Source organism: Heteronotia binoei, chromosome 1, assembly GCF_032191835.1.
Source record: "Heteronotia binoei isolate CCM8104 ecotype False Entrance Well chromosome 1, APGP_CSIRO_Hbin_v1, whole genome shotgun sequence".
NCBI classification, from domain to species: domain Eukaryota; kingdom Metazoa; phylum Chordata; class Lepidosauria; order Squamata; family Gekkonidae; genus Heteronotia; species Heteronotia binoei.
Window position 1 is genome coordinate 20,686,546 of NC_083223.1, and position 16,896 is coordinate 20,703,441.

At 45.0% G+C, this 16,896-nt stretch overlaps 1 protein-coding gene across 1 annotated transcript in view; it reads left to right on the top strand.

Annotated features, from left to right (window-relative positions):
* Positions 1-16,896, top strand: part of FNDC3A (fibronectin type III domain containing 3A) — a 98,560-nt gene that overhangs the window by 28,608 nt on the left and 53,056 nt on the right. Inside the window, exons 5-7 of the mRNA XM_060232007.1 lie at positions 3,517-3,774; positions 5,502-5,560; positions 9,818-9,966. Of these exons, the coding sequence (XP_060087990.1) occupies positions 3,517-3,774; positions 5,502-5,560; positions 9,818-9,966 (466 nt within the window). The remainder of the gene's footprint in view (positions 1-3,516; positions 3,775-5,501; positions 5,561-9,817; positions 9,967-16,896) is intronic.

Sequence of the window (16,896 nt, forward strand, 5' to 3'; positions counted from 1 at the left end):
CTCGTATGTAGTCAATCCTCCAAGAGCTTACAAGGCTCTTAGTACAGGGCCTATTGTAAGCTCCAGGAGGATTGGCTGCATCAGGGAAGTGTGACCTAATATGCAAAAGAGTTCCTGCTACAAGAAAAAAGCCCTGGTCAGGAATGTAGATTTCTTAATTTTCTGGGAGAGGTGGGGCAAACCTAGGGAAAGGATGGGATGAAAGGCCCAGATCCAGAAAAAGACAGTTCAAAAATAAATTATGTAAAACATATTTTTTACAGAAATTAACAATAAATGTGTAACTGAAGTATTAATTAGGATAAGCCTATGCATATATTGCAAGGATTATTCAGCACTGAATGTATTGCTTCTCATTCAAGTTCTCTGGATGAATTCATTAGCAGTAATAGTAAGATACATCTCCCAAGAGATCTGTTTTTGTCTGTGTGAAATAGCCATGGGATTAAGCCTGGCTTGCCCCATGTTTGATTGCAGAAACGCCTGCATTCTACAGAGGCATAAGAGTGGTACTTACATAGTTTAGTTTAATAAACTAGTTTAGTTTACTGGATTTATATCCCACCCTCCCCGCCGAAGCAGGCTCAGGGCGGCTGAGAAGCTAATTCCAGAGCATCACCCTTCAATCTACCTACGTAGATCTACCAATCATGCGGACTCTTATCTGGGAGAACCAGGTTTGATTCCCCACTTGCACTTGCTGGAATGGCCTTGAGTCAGCCATAGCTTTTCTAGGAGTTGTCCTTGAAAGGGCAGCTGCTGTAAAAAGCTCTCTCAGCCTCACCTACCTCACAGGGTGTCTGTTGTGGGGGGAGGGGGGGAGGTAAAGGAGATTGTGACCGCTCTGAGACTCTGGGATTCAGAGTATAGGGTGAGATATAAATCCAATATCATCATCATCTTCTTTCTTCTTCTGTCACTACTTCTGATGTGCAGGATGAAACAGGAATAAGTAAGGCCTATTTTAACACTAAGGCTGGCAAAATAAAATCCAGTTGTTTGTTTCTTAAAGACTAATGACGTCTATTTCAACATAAGCTTTTGTGAGTCACAGCTCAGTTCTTCCAATCTGTGAAGGGAAGATCATAATAGGAATTCTTATATGAAAATGGCAGAAAGGGGGAAGGCAGGAACAGAGGCAAAGGCAGGTTTGATGGGAATCCCATCATCTGGGCTGGTTCCAGGCAGAGAGTTCCCAGAGCCCTAATCTTCATACTGGTGGTTCCCATGACCACCAGTATGGTTTAGTGGTTAAGAGTAGTAGACTCAAATCTGGAGAGCTGGGTTTGATTCCCCACTCCTCCACATGCAGCTACTGGACAAGAGAGTGACCTTGGGTTAGTCACAGTCCTCTCAGAGCCGTTCTCTCTAAGCTCTCTTAACCCCACCTACCTCTAAGCTGAGTTAGTGTGAGCTAGCTCACAGTTTTTTAGCCTCCAACTCACACATTTTTGTCTCAGCTCAGGAAAAATGGCTCCAGAGCTTACAACTTTAATTCCAGTAGCTCACAAAGTAGAATATTTGCTCACAAGACTCCACAGCTTAGAGGGAGTATTGCTCATAGGGTGTCAGTTGTGGGGAGGGGAAGGGAAACGAGACTGTAAGACTCTCTGAGACTCCTTTGGACAGTGAAAAGTGGGGTATGAAAACCAATGCTTAGTCTTCTTTTTCTCCCCCAACCAACTGCCTCCCACCTGCCCATTTGTGAGTTCTCCAACCACTCATGCTCACCACTGCCTGTAACCTATTTCTCAGAGGCGCTGGGCAGTGGGTGTAGCCAGGAGCACTAGCAAAGAAGTAAATGGGTAGTCAACAGGATCAGGCCCTGCCAGAAGCCCTGGGCCCTGTCAGTTGCCCCATATCAGGGTATGCTGTAGGTCAAGGGTGTCAAACATGTGACCCGGGGGCCGATTCAGGCCCCTAGAGGGCTCCTATCAAGCCCCCGAGCAACTGGCTGTCCTCTGCTTCTTTCTCCCTCTCTCTTGCTTCCTTCTGCATCACAGCTTGCTTTGCCAGGCTTTCTCAATCGCCCCGGAGCTACAGAGCAAAACCTCTATTTTCTCCATTGGCTGAGGGAGGAAGTGGGGCAGGGAGAGCTTGCTTTGCCAGACTCTCTCAATCATGCAGTAAAGCTACTGAGCCAAGCCTCCCTTCTGTTGGCTGAGGCTTCTCCCCCTCCTGGTCCCTTGGGGAAGGAAGGAAAGAGCCAGAGCTTCCTTTGCCCAGTTCCCTGGATCCCATGGGAGAAATACAAAGAAAGCACCTTAAAGACCAATGAATGCTAATATTTTAAGCACGCTTTATTTTAAGGGTTTGGGGTTTTTTTAAATCTTTAATTGGGTTTTTCTGTGTCCTTTGTAAAGTTTGTATCTCTGGGGTGCTATCTAATCTTAAACATGCAACCCAGCCTGACATGGCCCTGCCCAACAAGGTCTCATTTATGTCAGATCCGTCCCTCATAACAAATGAGTTTGACACCCCAATTCTATCCCCTCAATCCTTTTTCAGACCTGGTGGGAGCCACAGTGTGGCACAAGAGGCAGGGAACTGTGACAGGAAAAACCCTGTGTGGTGGTATCTTAACTCCCCGGAAATCCATCACCATTTTGTCCCAATCATGTTCTGTTTACCAGTTCCACTCCAATCATCTCCATAGAGCTGAACCCAAGTATGAACTAGAGAACACACAGTCCAAGCACTGAAATATACTTTAGCGCCCAGCTGAATAAAGTCTGAAGCCTTCCTTTGGCCTGTGGAACCTTCCTCCAACTTAAATGGCTCATCCGCTGCAGAAAGAGCCACTTAAGTTGGAAGAAAACTCCTTAGGCTTCAGAAAGAGTCTGCAGACTTTACTCAGTGAGGGGATAAAGTACATGGCAGTAACTACAGACAGTCCTCCTTGTTTCATTGGTGTCTATATTGTGTTCACAATCACAAGGGGAATCCTCTTTAATTCACTAGCTACACACTTCTGCAGTCCAATGAACTAGGGATCACAGTGTACCTAAGGCACTAATATTCCCATGCATCTGCCAAGCATGTACACAGACCTGAGAAGGCAAGGGCAGCGCAGTGGCATGTATGCTCCTCAGAGCCTGCTTTTCCTTGCAAGAGAAGGCGAGTTCCAAGGAGAGCACACCCCACCCTGCCGCTCCCACCTTCCTGGGTCTGTGCAAGAGTGGTGGGCAGGGGGAGGGGGCACCCGGCAGTGCCTCATAGGCCTAGACGGCCGCCTACCTGACCTACTCCTATGCACCGGCCCTGCATGTACACTGCGGAGAAAAAAATCAAAGTACACAGATGTACATTTTTTCAACTGAGGGATCACCGGGAAAATACATAGAGATCCTCAGTAGGGTTCTTTAGTGTGTTACAGGTGAAGTCACTAATAAGATATAACTTCACTATCCTGTTACAAAGTACACACTTTGGCAGATGTGCAGAATGTATCAAATGTACTTGCAAATGCTTGTATGTTCATTATCTTATCTTTATCTTGTTGGGGGTATATTTTAGATACAGTATCAATCCATGGAAGGTCCGCTTTTAGAGACGAGCGATCGAGTAAAACACATGAACGATTACAGAAGAAATTAAAAGATCGACAAGGCACGCAAAATGATAAATTAAACAGTCCTTCCTCATCACCTCAGAAATGCCTTTCTCCTACCAATGGGTATAATGGGTTCGCGGCAAGACAAGACTCAAGCGACATAAGCATAAGATATTTAGGCAGTAACCCTGCAGAGGAAAGAAAAGGCAACTCTGTAGAAGGTAAGCCAGAACCCACAATTAACAATGATTCTATCTTGTCTTGGGTCGGAGCACCTCGGGAAATGAAATATTTGGGACAAAGCACTGATTAAAATGGTATTTACCAGCTGCTTTATCCTGTAGTTGTAAGGAAAAATATGTATAAATGAACAAGAGGGTGGGATATTCAAAGCATGACAATGAGACAGTGAATCTTTTTTAAAACCCTGAAATTTTCTGAATATTAGAAATTGATTTAGGTAGGTGCCCTGCTCAATGGATGCATTTACACAGAAGTTACCTCAGTAGTAGATTTACAGGTTCCATTTTAAAAGAGCTATGCTAGAGGTGCCAGCCTCCAGGTGGGGCGTGCAGATCTACCCCTTTTACAACTGATTTCCAGCTGGCAGAGATCAGCTCTCCTGTAGAAAATGGCTGCTTTGAAGGGTGGACTTTGTGGCATTCGACCATGCTGAGGCCCCTCCCCAAACCCCGCCCTCTCCTGGCTCCATCCCCAAAGTCTCCAGGTATTTTCCAACACAGACTTGGCAACCCTAAGCTATGCTTTGATACCTAAATGCTCCAGTCTCATTGTAATCACACTTCATTTTGTGCAGCTAATGTTCCAAGTGCATTAGATGCATCCTTTTGTTCACAAGGAACTGACAGAGTATCATGGCATGCTAAATATATGCTAGATCCAGTGTCCCCGACATGTTGCCTATGGCCTCCAGGGGCCCCACCGACCCCTTTCCTGAGGCACGCCAAGTGTTTTTAGAAAGTGGTTGAGGTCAGATGCCCTTGCTCAGCAGGGCTGCTGAATGGCCAGAAGGGATGTGATTGGTGGTGCAGATTTTAAAAACTTGGCTTTGGCAACAGCTGCCACCACAGCACAAGAAAATATTTTAAAACAGTATATTCATTTTAAAAGGCATCCCGTTGAAGTGTTACTATTAGAATTATGCATGAATTCATGCCTAGATATTTGTGGTTGGCTCCACCCCTTTTAGCAGCCATTTTGTGGTTGTGCCCACCACCCTGTGTCAGAATTGCAGAAGGGCCCACAGGCTAAAAAAGGTTGGGGACCCTTGTGCTACGTGGATTGTGATCTGGGTTTTCAGCAGGGATGCATATGCCTCCTCCCCTGAATTTCTACCTTGATTTTCAGGTTTCATATTATGAGAAACATTTATGGGAGCAGGACTTACAAAATATGAAATCATTGTGGGGTTTTTTAAAGTTGGGTTTCTGGAATGCATGCCATAAAAACAAGTAAAATAAAATTAAGCCAAAATGGATATTTTAAATTACGTTCATTTCTTCTTCTTTTTGTTTTTTTTAAATACAACTTCATATAATTATACCTATAAAATTGTAATTTAGAAGAAAGTTTGTGTAAATAAATATTTGTTTGCCTCTTATGCAAGCATTCTATGCAGGCATTTGCAAAGAGGTAGAAACCTTTTTTATTTCTCTTGGCCTTTGTGAACTAGTAATTCTTTCTTCATCTCCTCCTCCTTATTTTTATCTGCCCTTCTGCGCCACTTTTCTTTGTTTGATTATTACTGCTTTTGATATTTATTATATCTCAATTTGAAATATAATGAAAAGGAATTTATACATATACATAAATATCATATAAATCATATAAATATACCATCAATTGCCACTTTTCAGTTTACTTCTTGTAGAGCTTTTACTGAATGTTCATTGCTTTCATGGGTTGGGGGTTCTTCTTGTTTTTAAAGAAAAGGATGAAGAAACAAAAGCATTTGAAGCTCTTCTTTCTAACATCAGCAAGCCTATGGTAAGAATCTGATGCTTAACTGAAACAGTTCTCAATGATCTTGCTTTCAATGACATTTGACTTTGCCAAGAACTTTTTTTGAGCAGGAACTCACAGGAACACAGTTTCAGCTGGCTTGGCATCAGGGGGTGTGGCCTAATATGCAAATGAGTTCTTGCTGGGCTTTTTCTATACAAAAAAGCTTTGTGTGAAACAATGATGACATCGGGGTGTGGCCTAATATGCAAATGAGTTCCTCCTGGGCTTTTTCTACAAAGAAAGCCCTGATGCCTAACACAGTGAATGGATTATTGAGGGGGTAGACACGGCCAGTTCAAGGTTTGGAGGGGGGGCAGGCAGAGAACATGAGAGAATATCTAGAGGCCCTTTCTCCTCCTCTGACAACCACTGGGACTCCTGCCTACACCTTCCTTCTAGCCCACCCACATATTATCTGTTTCTGGTTTTCATTTTGTCTCAATTTTTTTTAATGGTGATTTTTAACCTTTAAGAGCCCCGTGGCGCAGAGTGTTAAAGCTGCAGTACTGCAGTCCTAAGCTCTGCTCACGACCTGAGTTTGATCCCCGGTGGAAGTTGGGTTTTCAGGTAGTCAGCTCCAGGTTGACTCAGCCTTCCATCCTTCCGAGGTGGGTAAAATGAGTACCCAGCTTGCTGGGAGGAAAGTGTAGATGACTGGGGAAAGCAATGGCAAACCACCCCATAAAAAGTCTGCCATGAAAACATTGTGAAAGCTACGTCACCCCAAAGTCGGAAATGACTGGAGCTCCTACAGGGGCCCTTTCCTTTTTCCTTTTAACCTTTTATGAGTTGCCTTGTGGTCCCATTTTGTTCAAAGTGTAGGATATAAATACCTCCATTTCCATCCCCCCTCCTCGCTTTCTGATGACCCTTAAGCGGGGGTGGGGGTGGGGGTGGGGGAGGGCCTCCAAACCAAGGGATCCCCTGCCTTTATTTGAGGATTGGCAACCCTGGCTGCGGTCACACTTACATTAAATCCATCAGCAACCCATCTTTAAAGCGCCGTTATTTCATATCTCAGATAATCCGCCGCATCCTGTTTCCCGATCAGACAGCATGGAGTTCCGATGCCATGCCGTATTGATCCCGTCCCCTGCTCGATCACACAGCTCTCCCGGAACTTCTTTCAGATGGCGGCAATCCGGATAAGCGCAGGCGCAGTGCTGGGCGGGTTCTCTATTTGCGCAGGCGCACTGATGCGTGCTGCAGTGGGTCCGCGTTTGCAATAGCGGGGTTTCCAACTATTTAAACCTTTTTTTTTTTTTCCCGGCTGCTCTATCGATATATCGATATATCGGCAGGCCCTTTCATGTGGTCTGCTTCGAACCGAGGGCGGGACGTCAGATGTGGTCGAGCGATTCTTTCTGAGAACATTTTTTCTAATTATGCCCCCGAGCTTTTGGTGGCCCCAAAGTATTAATCAGAGAGCCCTTTGAGGCTGGGGCTTGATCTGGACGAGGAGGAGGAGGAGGAAGAGGTGGCTGCAGAGCACGCTGCCCGGCGGCCTCACGGGAAACCGCAACTCCCCAGTTATCCATTCAGCCCACGGACAACGGGCAGTTGGAAGGAGAGCTCGTCGCCGGGATGCACAGGGCCCCACTGGGGAAGCACTGCAGAGTGCGGCTAGAGCTGTCCTCACATCCCCGCCCCTTCCAGGTAGACGATTTCGGTTCTTGATCCCAAATAGTCTACCTGGGAGTAAACTCTCCTTGGCTTCCGCGGCAGCAGAGAGGAAGGGCAGGTACCTTCTGGCGTTTTTGCTTCAGAGGCGGTCCAATGAAGCCCCCCCCAACACCCCCCTGGTTTTACATCGTTCTCCTCGCCTCCATTTCAGCCCTGCCCCGAGGCAATCCCGGGAGAGCGGCACCGACCCAGTGGTACCCAGTGAGCTTCCACGGCAGAGGACTTGAGGTCCACAGTGGAACCTGAGCAGCCCAGCCACGGAGCGGGCTTGCTTCTAGGGAAGGGTCTACTCTTGGAGGTGACAGGCAGACGCGACGCATTCCCAAGGTCCTGCTACGAAAAGGTCCCGGGCAGTCCCACTTGGAAAGGGGCAGTAGGAGCGCTTTCGGGCCCGCTTCGAAGCGAGGCGTCGTGCCTTCAAAGGGCCACCGTTCCCAAGAGCACCCTCCGGTGGCTGGGCTGCAGACGGGAGGGATGCCTGCAACTTTGGTCGGGAAGAAGAACAAAGTAGGAGTCAAGCGGCACCAACATAGTTTTATTCCGAATGTAAGCTTTCGTATGCTCCTCGTATGACGAAGTGTGCTTCGAGGACACGAAAGCTTACGTTCTGAACAAACCTTTGTTGGTCTTAAGGGTGCAACGCGACTCCTGCTTTGTTCTACTGCTTCAGACCAACACGGCGGCCCACTTGGATCTTTGTTCTGGAAGCGGGGCTTTTGCCTCGGGTAACGCGGTACACGCCGGCACCCTTGAAAAAGAAATGGAGAAATAGCAACTCTCTCCGCCCGCCCCCCCCCTCCCCGCGCCCCTTTTCGACTTGTTGGGCGGCTTAGGGGAAAGTTTCGTTGCCCGTCTGGCTCATCTTGCCATGCTCGGGCTCGGCCTTTGGTGCCCACCGGCGCCCTGCTTCCAAAACGCTGCCCCTCCCCGCCCGCCCGCCCGCCCGCCGCGGCCTTTCGGCCTCTTGAGCCTCGCTGTCGGTTATTTACAAGAGGCGAAAGGAACTCCGAGAGCGGGAAGGAAGTAACAATTTGTCGAGCAATAAATCTTTTAATTTATTGTGTCTGTGGCCATTACTGATATTTCGATATATCGCTATTACGCAATAAACTAAATATTAAAAAAAAAAAAGGCCGTTTCGGAAGGCCCCCTTCCTTCCTTCGATGGCGCAGTGATATGCATTTTGTTTGTGGCGGGAAGCAGGAGGCAGGAAGCGCTGTTGCGACTCACCAACGATTGCCCGTTCAGATGCTCCAGAGCGCTCAGGAAGCGCTCAGGAAGCGTCTTGTTCCGGATTAAAAGCAGTAGCAAATTAATCCGCGAGCAAGGCGCATCAGCGTGGGACGGGCACGGGCTAAGCACGCTTCACAGATGTGGGCGTGTGAACGTCCGGGTAAAATCCGACATGCTTGCGGGCTCAACTCATGCCCGTAGCGGGGTTTTTTGGACGTCTGACCGCGGCCCCTATTAGCTATTTCTCAATCCAGTGTTGACAATCCTAAGTCAATCTTATACCACTAGATGGCTCTTTTTGCTTAATTATCTTCTTTTAGTTATCTTCTTTTGGTTGCAGTGAAACTTTCATAGCTCTTCTGGTGTCTCTTAGGCTGATTCTACATTCAGGTCTGGGTCTGATGTTCTGAGCGCTGAAATCGCCTTCTAGAAATGCGGAGTATATTTTTTTCATCTATAATCCAAATTTTGCTCTGGGACTTTCTCCTTTACACTTGCTTGCTTTACTGCGATTCTTGTCATTGAGTTATATAAGTTTCTGCAGGATATGCATGCCAAACTTCAAAGCTGCTTGAAACCATGGAGGGGGGGAGGGGGGCAGGTTTAAAAGTTCCTTTGTTCTTTCTTGAGAAAGGAGCTTATTGCCCTGTTTCCCAGGAAAGATATCATCTTAATGGCCTCAGCACCTTTTGTCCTGTGGAGTCAAAACAAATGCTTTCTTTTAAAAGGAACTACTTTGCCTAAGCATTCTATCCTATATTATCTTAGTTTAGCCATATGCACTACTACTTAAAACTACTTATAACAATGTTATTAATACAAATCAGATTGTCATAGGTGATCTATAAGTCTGAGAAACATCATAGGTACCAACAGCCAGTAGCAAGCGATGCTCAATAGGACATCTGCTGTTGTCAACTAAACAACGTGCCAAACAGAAGTAAAACATTTACATTTATGGCCTTAGATCCAAAGCTTCCTGGAAAACTCTCGTTCAAAAGTAGTCTTTGAAAGTCAGCAGCAACTCAGCGGCAAAAACGTTTTCAGAGCCAGTTCAGGGTTTTAAATGTAAATGACAGTCAGAACACTGGAGCAAAACAGAAGTGAAGGCGGATTGTAATGTAGATGGTCACTTTCAGAAGTGTAGCATTACTGGATCTTCTGCCCAGTGTAAAATCAGCCTTAAACTATGTGCCAAATTCAGTAGGGAAAAAAAAAAACTTTAGCATGGTTTGCTTTGTACAATAAATATTGCAAAATTCTAGTTCAGTCTGCTTGTTTTTTGCATGAAGCTTACAACTCTGACATGCTGTTTTCCTGCAGGTCAAAGATATCCAGGCAAGGACAGCAGAGCTCACATGGTCCCCTCCCTGTAGAGTCATCAAGGGAGACAAAGACAAGTCAGAGGTTTATGCTTATGAACTGCTGATTTCGAACTGTGGAAAAGATGGAAAATGCACATCTGTTTACATGTAGGTATTCTCTCCATGAGGCCACAGCTGCCTTAAATTATTTTAATTAAAAAAATCAAAACTTTGCCTGCAAAAGGGAATTGACTATTGCTCTATATTTCAATTAAGATGAAGCAATTTAAAAATAATTATTTAATTGTCTTATTTAGGTCATTTATACAGTACCCCCCCTTTCCACATCGTATCTCTTTAAGGAAGCTTTAAAAAGAAAGGAAGAATAAAACAGTATCAAGGAAGAAAGGAAGAATAAATCAAAAGAGTTTCCGACTCAACATTAGGAAGAACTTCCTGACCGTTAGAGCAGTTCCTCGGTGGAACAGGCTTCCCTGGGAGGTGGTGGGCTCTCCTTCCTTGGAGGTTTTTAAACAGAGGCTAGATGGCCATCTGGCAGCAATGAAGATCCTGTGAATTTAGGGGGAGGTGTTTTTGAGTTTCCTGCATTGTGCAGGGGGTTGGACTAGATGACCCTAGAGGTCCCTTCCAACTCTATGATTCTAATATAAGATGCACATTTAAAAACATATTTAAAACCTTATCTGAGTTTTTATTTGGGTTTGGCTCTGTGACAGTATTATACATTCTCAATTATATTCAGGACTCTTCAGGAAATGAATGTGCAAATGTTAAGAAGGACACTCCTGGATCAAACCAGTGGTCCATCTAGTCCCGTAATCCCAGTTTCACACAGTGGCTAACTGGTTAGCCCTGAAGGGCCAAGAAACAGAGCACATAGGCTCTGTCATGATGCGTTCTCCTACCACGAGTATTCAGTGGTTGACTGCCTCTGGATGTGGCAGAAACTCTAAAAAGTGGAAGAAATTCTAAATCATAAGAAGCCCCTGTGTGTGTGTGGTTCAGTTCTTGTCATGTCTGGGGACTACCTTCAATAATAATGACTCTCCATTTGTTCAGGATAAGTGTTTATTCTAAGATAATCATGTGGACATTGTAGAGTTTCCAAGTCCTCTTCATCCCCCAGCGGGGGATATTCAGTGGCGCAATGCACGCGCGTGACGAAATGATGTCACCCGGAAATGGCGGCACCCATGCGAGGCTGCTCTAGCATTTCAGAAAACTCTATGGTTTTGCCATTGTAGAACCTGACATTTCACCAGCAGCTGTGACTGGCATCCTCAGAGGTATAACTCAGAAAGGCTAGAGTTCTCTCTGTGTCAAAGTGAGAAGAAGATGGTAGACAGGTAATTTATATCTACTCAGGAAGGTGGGGTAGGGCTAAGTCATTATCTTGTAGGAGTTTCCCAGGCTGTGACATGCGAATGGAGGAGCTTTCCTGAGGAGGTACTTTTGCATGTGGATTGGCTTTTGAAATTTTAATCTTATCTGTAGTGCTGTTGTGAGATGTAGAGTATTTTGTGTTTTTCAGGACTGGAACATGCCCTATTCATTTTTAATTCTCTTATTTCCTGTTGAAATTTATGTTTATGGATTTCAATGGCTTCCCTGTGTAATTTGGCATGGTAATTGGATGTGTTGACCAGCATTACAATGTCTTGGAATAAGATAATGTGTCCTGTTAAGTTAGGCTGTGTTCAGCCACTGCTGATTTTCAGGTTGGCCAAGTCTGCAGTGTCTTTCATGTTATTTTATTATTGTCTTCAGGGATGGAATTCTAGCAGGAGCTCCTTTGCATATTAAGCCACATCCCCTGATGTAGCTAATCCTCCAAGAGCTTACAAAAAGAGCCTTGTAAACTCTTGGAGGAATGGCTACATTCTAGCTCCTGCTAGAATTCCACCCCTGATTGTCTGGATGCTACATTGTCTGATCCCGATGTAAACCTGCCCACAACTGCAGGGTATGCAGTATAACTCCTGCAGAAATGAGGGCGTCTCTTCTGTTTTTTGCTGATTGTAGCATCTGTTGTATTTTTCTGGTGGGTCTGAATACTGTTTGTAGGTTGTGTTTTTTTCATAACTTTTCCCATCTGATCAGTGATTCCTTTGATATATGGCAAAAACACTTTTCCTGCGGGAAACTATTTTTCCTCAGTTGTTTGCTTCACCTTTGGTTTAATTATTCTTCTGATTTAATTCTTGGAGTAGCCATTTGCTTGAAGTACGTGGTTTAGATGATTTAGTTCATCGTTGAGAAAGTGTCAAGCATGCGGTTCCAATGACGAGTCAGGTTTGATACAAAACTAAGTTTATTGATAGACCGATACTTTCAGTGTAACAGATTCTTGAGAGTGATGCTAAAGATACATTGATACAATACTTTAAGGCATACTTCAAAAGGATTCCAAAAGGTGGGGGCGAGAGATGCGCTCTCACACATAAACTATCATAAATGTCTACATTCTCATAGCGTTATCAGGACTCCGTCCTTGCTTTCCCCAGATGTGCCACACTCCCTAACAGGAATGTATGGGAAGGTGCTGATTACTCTTTCTCAGTTAGTTTCGTTTCTCTCTACTTCTACTTTGCAAGCAATAAAGTAAGAAGGGGGAGGGGGAAAGAATAACAGAGTTAATAGACCTTGGTCCTCCATGATATTTCACGGGCCAGCTTTATGGAGGACCCTAAAACAATCAATTACCAATGGAATTCTACCATGCTTGACAGAAAGTGTGGTTCATATATACCTTGCACAGTCTACTAATGTTTTGATTATGCCTCTTCTTTATCGAGGGTGGTGACTGGAGATTTTGTGTAAATAACGATCTGTGTGAGTTGGTTTTCTGTACACCTTGTGATTGAAGGTTATCTTTGCGGATGACCATGATATCTAGAGATGGGAGTTTACCCTCAGTTTCTTTTTCCATAGTGAATTGTATGTTCGGGTGGATATTGTTGAGGTGGTCTAAAAACTCCATCAATTCCACCTCACCATGGCCCCAAATGATAAAGGTATCATCTACATACTTGAACCAGGCTGCATGTTTTTGAGGTGGAGATTCTAAAGCTGAAATCAAAAGAGCAATTAAACCAAAGGTGAAACAAACAACTGAGGAAAATGGCCAGAAATGGGATGGGAATACTCCAATATCTTGCCAACACATGACTTCACTTTATGACACCACCCAGAAGTGATGTCATCACATCAGGGGGCGATGCTCTAGGATTCACCTCAGACTCTATGATTAAACTGTAATGTTTTGGGCAAATCCTTAAACTGGACCCCAGTGTGATGACACTGAAAGTGATTGTGCACACTGGCATAGCACCATCACGTGTCCCCAAATGTCTGTCCCTGCTCCGTCCCCCAGTTTCTCCCAGGGGTTTGCCATCTGAGCCATTTTTTATGGGAAGGGCGGGATACAAGTCATAGAATAAATAAATAAATAAATCTAAAGCTGGCAACTCTAAACTTACTTTTCCTACCACACCCTCAGCTCATAAATTATTGTATCACTCTTTAGATAGTTTCAAAAGGATTTCTAATTCTTTTTGAACAGTGGTACTATAATAGCTCAGAAATTCCTCCAACATATAGTTTCTGTTAGAATATATTAGCAGTGTTCAAGGTACATGCACAGCAGAGCTACCTGTTGTGTGCATGCTCCTGAGGAACCAAAATTACACACAGAGACTTTTCATTTTAGCAAACTTAATATTAGTCCTCTATTGTAAGGAACTCCATTCTAGACAGTATGGAGATAGGATCTTAATCTGGGCAAACTAACTGGGATTGACAGAGGTGTAGGAAGCAGGGGTGGAATTCTAGCAGGAACTCCTTTGTATATTAGGCCACGCATCCCTGATGTAGCCAATCCTCCAAGAGCTTACAAGGCTCTGTTTTGTAAGCTCTTGGAGGATTGGCTACATCAGGGGGGTGTGGCCTAATATGCAAAGGCGCTCCTGTTAGAATTCTATCCCTGGTAGGAAGCATGTCAGCCATAAGCGGGGGGACATGTTAGAAGACAATTGCATAGAAATTCACTTACATTGAAAAGGTATTGTTACATACCTCTCTGACCTTGACATTTTGCTAAAAAACCAATTTTATCATAATCTGATATTTTTCTAAAAGCAGTGACACTCCTTTACTGCATTTTTTGGCTTCATTGTGTATAATTTTGTTTGTTTGTTTGTTTGTTTGTTTTCCCCCTTTCCCCTTCACCCTCCTTTTCTGGGAAGTTAGTTCACCCTATGCATTCCATTCATTCTATAAGCTGAGCCTCTTTTGAACATGTCAGTATGCATTCTCTATACAGGGAGTTTATTTTGCAGCTTTTTATGTTGATCATATTGTATCTACTTCTTGAACTTTGCCTGTCTGAATCTGATCCTAGGTTAATGGTATAGATGTGTTATTATAGGTTTTCGTCTGGGGGAATGGGGGATTTAAAGGGTTCAGATTTTGTGAATATTTGACTGCACTTGTTGTATATCATTGTTTTTTAAGTTTAATTTTAAAAAGAGAATGAAAAAAATACAGAGCATGGTAGAAGACAGGAGGATTCTGACAGTCAAATATCATCCCTGACTGAAAAGACCTTCTATCTCCAGGCTGCTTCAAGATATTTTATCTCCCTAAGGAAGTACAGTTTTACACACACATATTCAGTCAGTTTCTGAACAGGACAACACATAAAAAATATCCAACCGTTTCCTGAAATATAATTGTTAAAAATTCCCTTCATATTAAATGGGCAATATTCAATCATTGAAAGGGATCTTGCTCAGTGGCAGAATGCATTTTAATGGGTGTTACAACTGCACTCCTTTAGGAATAAAAAGACGTTTTCTTGAATCTCAAAGACTTAACAGATTTACTGTAGCATTGATAACTGTTGAATAAATAATTCCATGCTGAATTAGAGCTTGACAAAAGGTATAATTTATTAACCAGTGCTTAAACAGCTGTTGTGAATGGACTCTGTGCTTATCTTATACTTTTGAGTTTGGCACGGAAATATCACCAACTATGCTCGCATTTCTTGGCTTTTTATCTCGCCGCTCACGTTTTTCCTCTTCTGTATCCATGTGTGTGTCCATATACACCTAATAAATAAGATTCTACCCATGAAGTTTATGTTGCAATAAATCTGTGGCATAAGCAGGCCTCGGATTCAGCGGGAGCTCACAGGAGCACAGCCCCTGAACCTTTCTGAGGGTTCCCCCTCCTCCTCCCCACCTTGTCCATTGAATAGTAGGTGCAGCTACGTAACAACCCCTGGATGAGCTCCACCACCTATTTTTCTACAAAACGACCCCTGGGCATAAGACTCCATTTTGGTTGTCCTACAGCAAACTAACACAGCCACACCTCTGAATTATGGCCCAACTTGCATTTAGCATTGATGTTTTTGGGAGAACAGTTTGTGGTGGATTGGGCTGGAAGTAGAATCTGCAAATTCATTTAAAATAATTTCTTTGGTGCCAGGGTTGTTGTTTTTTTGTATGCTACCATAATATATTTGATCAACAATTATGCAGGAGGTGTGTCACTATAACCTTCATGGCTTCAAATCAGATTGAATTACACCACTTGGGGAAGAAAACTTTTTGTGAAGCAGTTGTTTTTATCTTTATTCCTCATAGATTCTTGTATAGCACAAAAGGCAGGGGGAAATGGAAGGATGTTTGGAGAGTGTTTTCTTATGGCTACCTGGAGGATAAACAGAGAGGAGGAATCCAGAACTGGTCAGACAGTGGAAGGGGGAGAAGGGACAGTCTTCTTGAACATATGAACATATGAAGCTGCCTTCTACTGAATCAGATCCTTGGTCCATCAAAGTCAGTATTGTCCACTCAGACTGGCAGCGGCTCTCCAGGGTCTCAAGCTGAGGTTTTTCACACCTATTTGCCTGGACCCTTTTTTGGAGATGCCAGGGATTGAACCTGGGACCTTCTGCTTACCAAACAGATGCTCACCCACTGAGCCACCGTCCCTCCGCAAAATTATGACTGCATTGGTGGTGTCCCCCTTGTTATGCTGCCCTGCTTCATGAGAATGCCCTCAGCCACATTCCCCATGTTTGCTGTGGGAAGAGAAATGATGTCAATAAAATTCTCCATGGCTGACTCAGGGGTGTCGAACTCATTTGTTATGAGGGCCAGATCAGACATAAATGAGACCTTGTTGGGCCAGGCTGTGTTGGACCGGGCCATGTGTGTACCTATTCAAGATTAGGGAGCAGAGATACAAACTTTATAAAGGACACAGACAAGCACAATAAAGATTTTTTTTTAATCAACTTTAAACGTGCTTAAAACATTAGCACTCATTGTTCTTTAATTTGCTTTCTTTGTATTTCTCCTATGGGATCCAGGGAACTGGGCAAAGGAAACTCTGGCTCTTTCCTTCCTTCCCAGGTGACCAGGAGGGGGAGGAGCCTCAGCCAATAAAAGGAAAAAAGACTTGGCTCAGTAGCTCTGTTGTGCGATTGAGAGAGCCTGGCAAAGCAAGCTATTCCTCCCCTCTTCTGGGCCTCTCTAACTGGTCCTGTGTGTGAAGTAGCCTTCCCAACCCTCCCGCTCTGGCGGGGGATGCCAGGTTTTCCACCCTCTTCCCCCCGCTCCCCCCAAAAAACAGAGGCGGGGGGAGGGGGGGAAACGGCGGGCACCCCATCCCAGAGTGGGCAACGCTGCCGCGCTGCTGCCACCCCCTCCCTCCCCGCAGCTGCTCCTCCGAGATGGGCCCAGGCTGAGCCCATCTCGGAGGAGCAGCCAAAGCAGAGAAGGGGAGGGTGGAGGCGGGCCAGGAGCATGGCGAGCCGCGAATCCGGGCCCCTCTAGGACCCATACTCGCGGCTTGCCACGCTCCTGGCCGCCTCCACACACACCCCATTCCAACCCAGAGGCTGAGCGGAGCGCGCGACGCTGCCGCGCCGGCCCCCCCCCGGCAGCTGCTCCTCCGAGATGGGCCCAGCCTGAGCCCATCTCGGAGGAGCAGCCAAACCAGAGAAGGGGAGGGTGGAGGCAGGCCAGGAGCATGGCGAGCCGCGAATCCGGGCCCCCTCTAGGA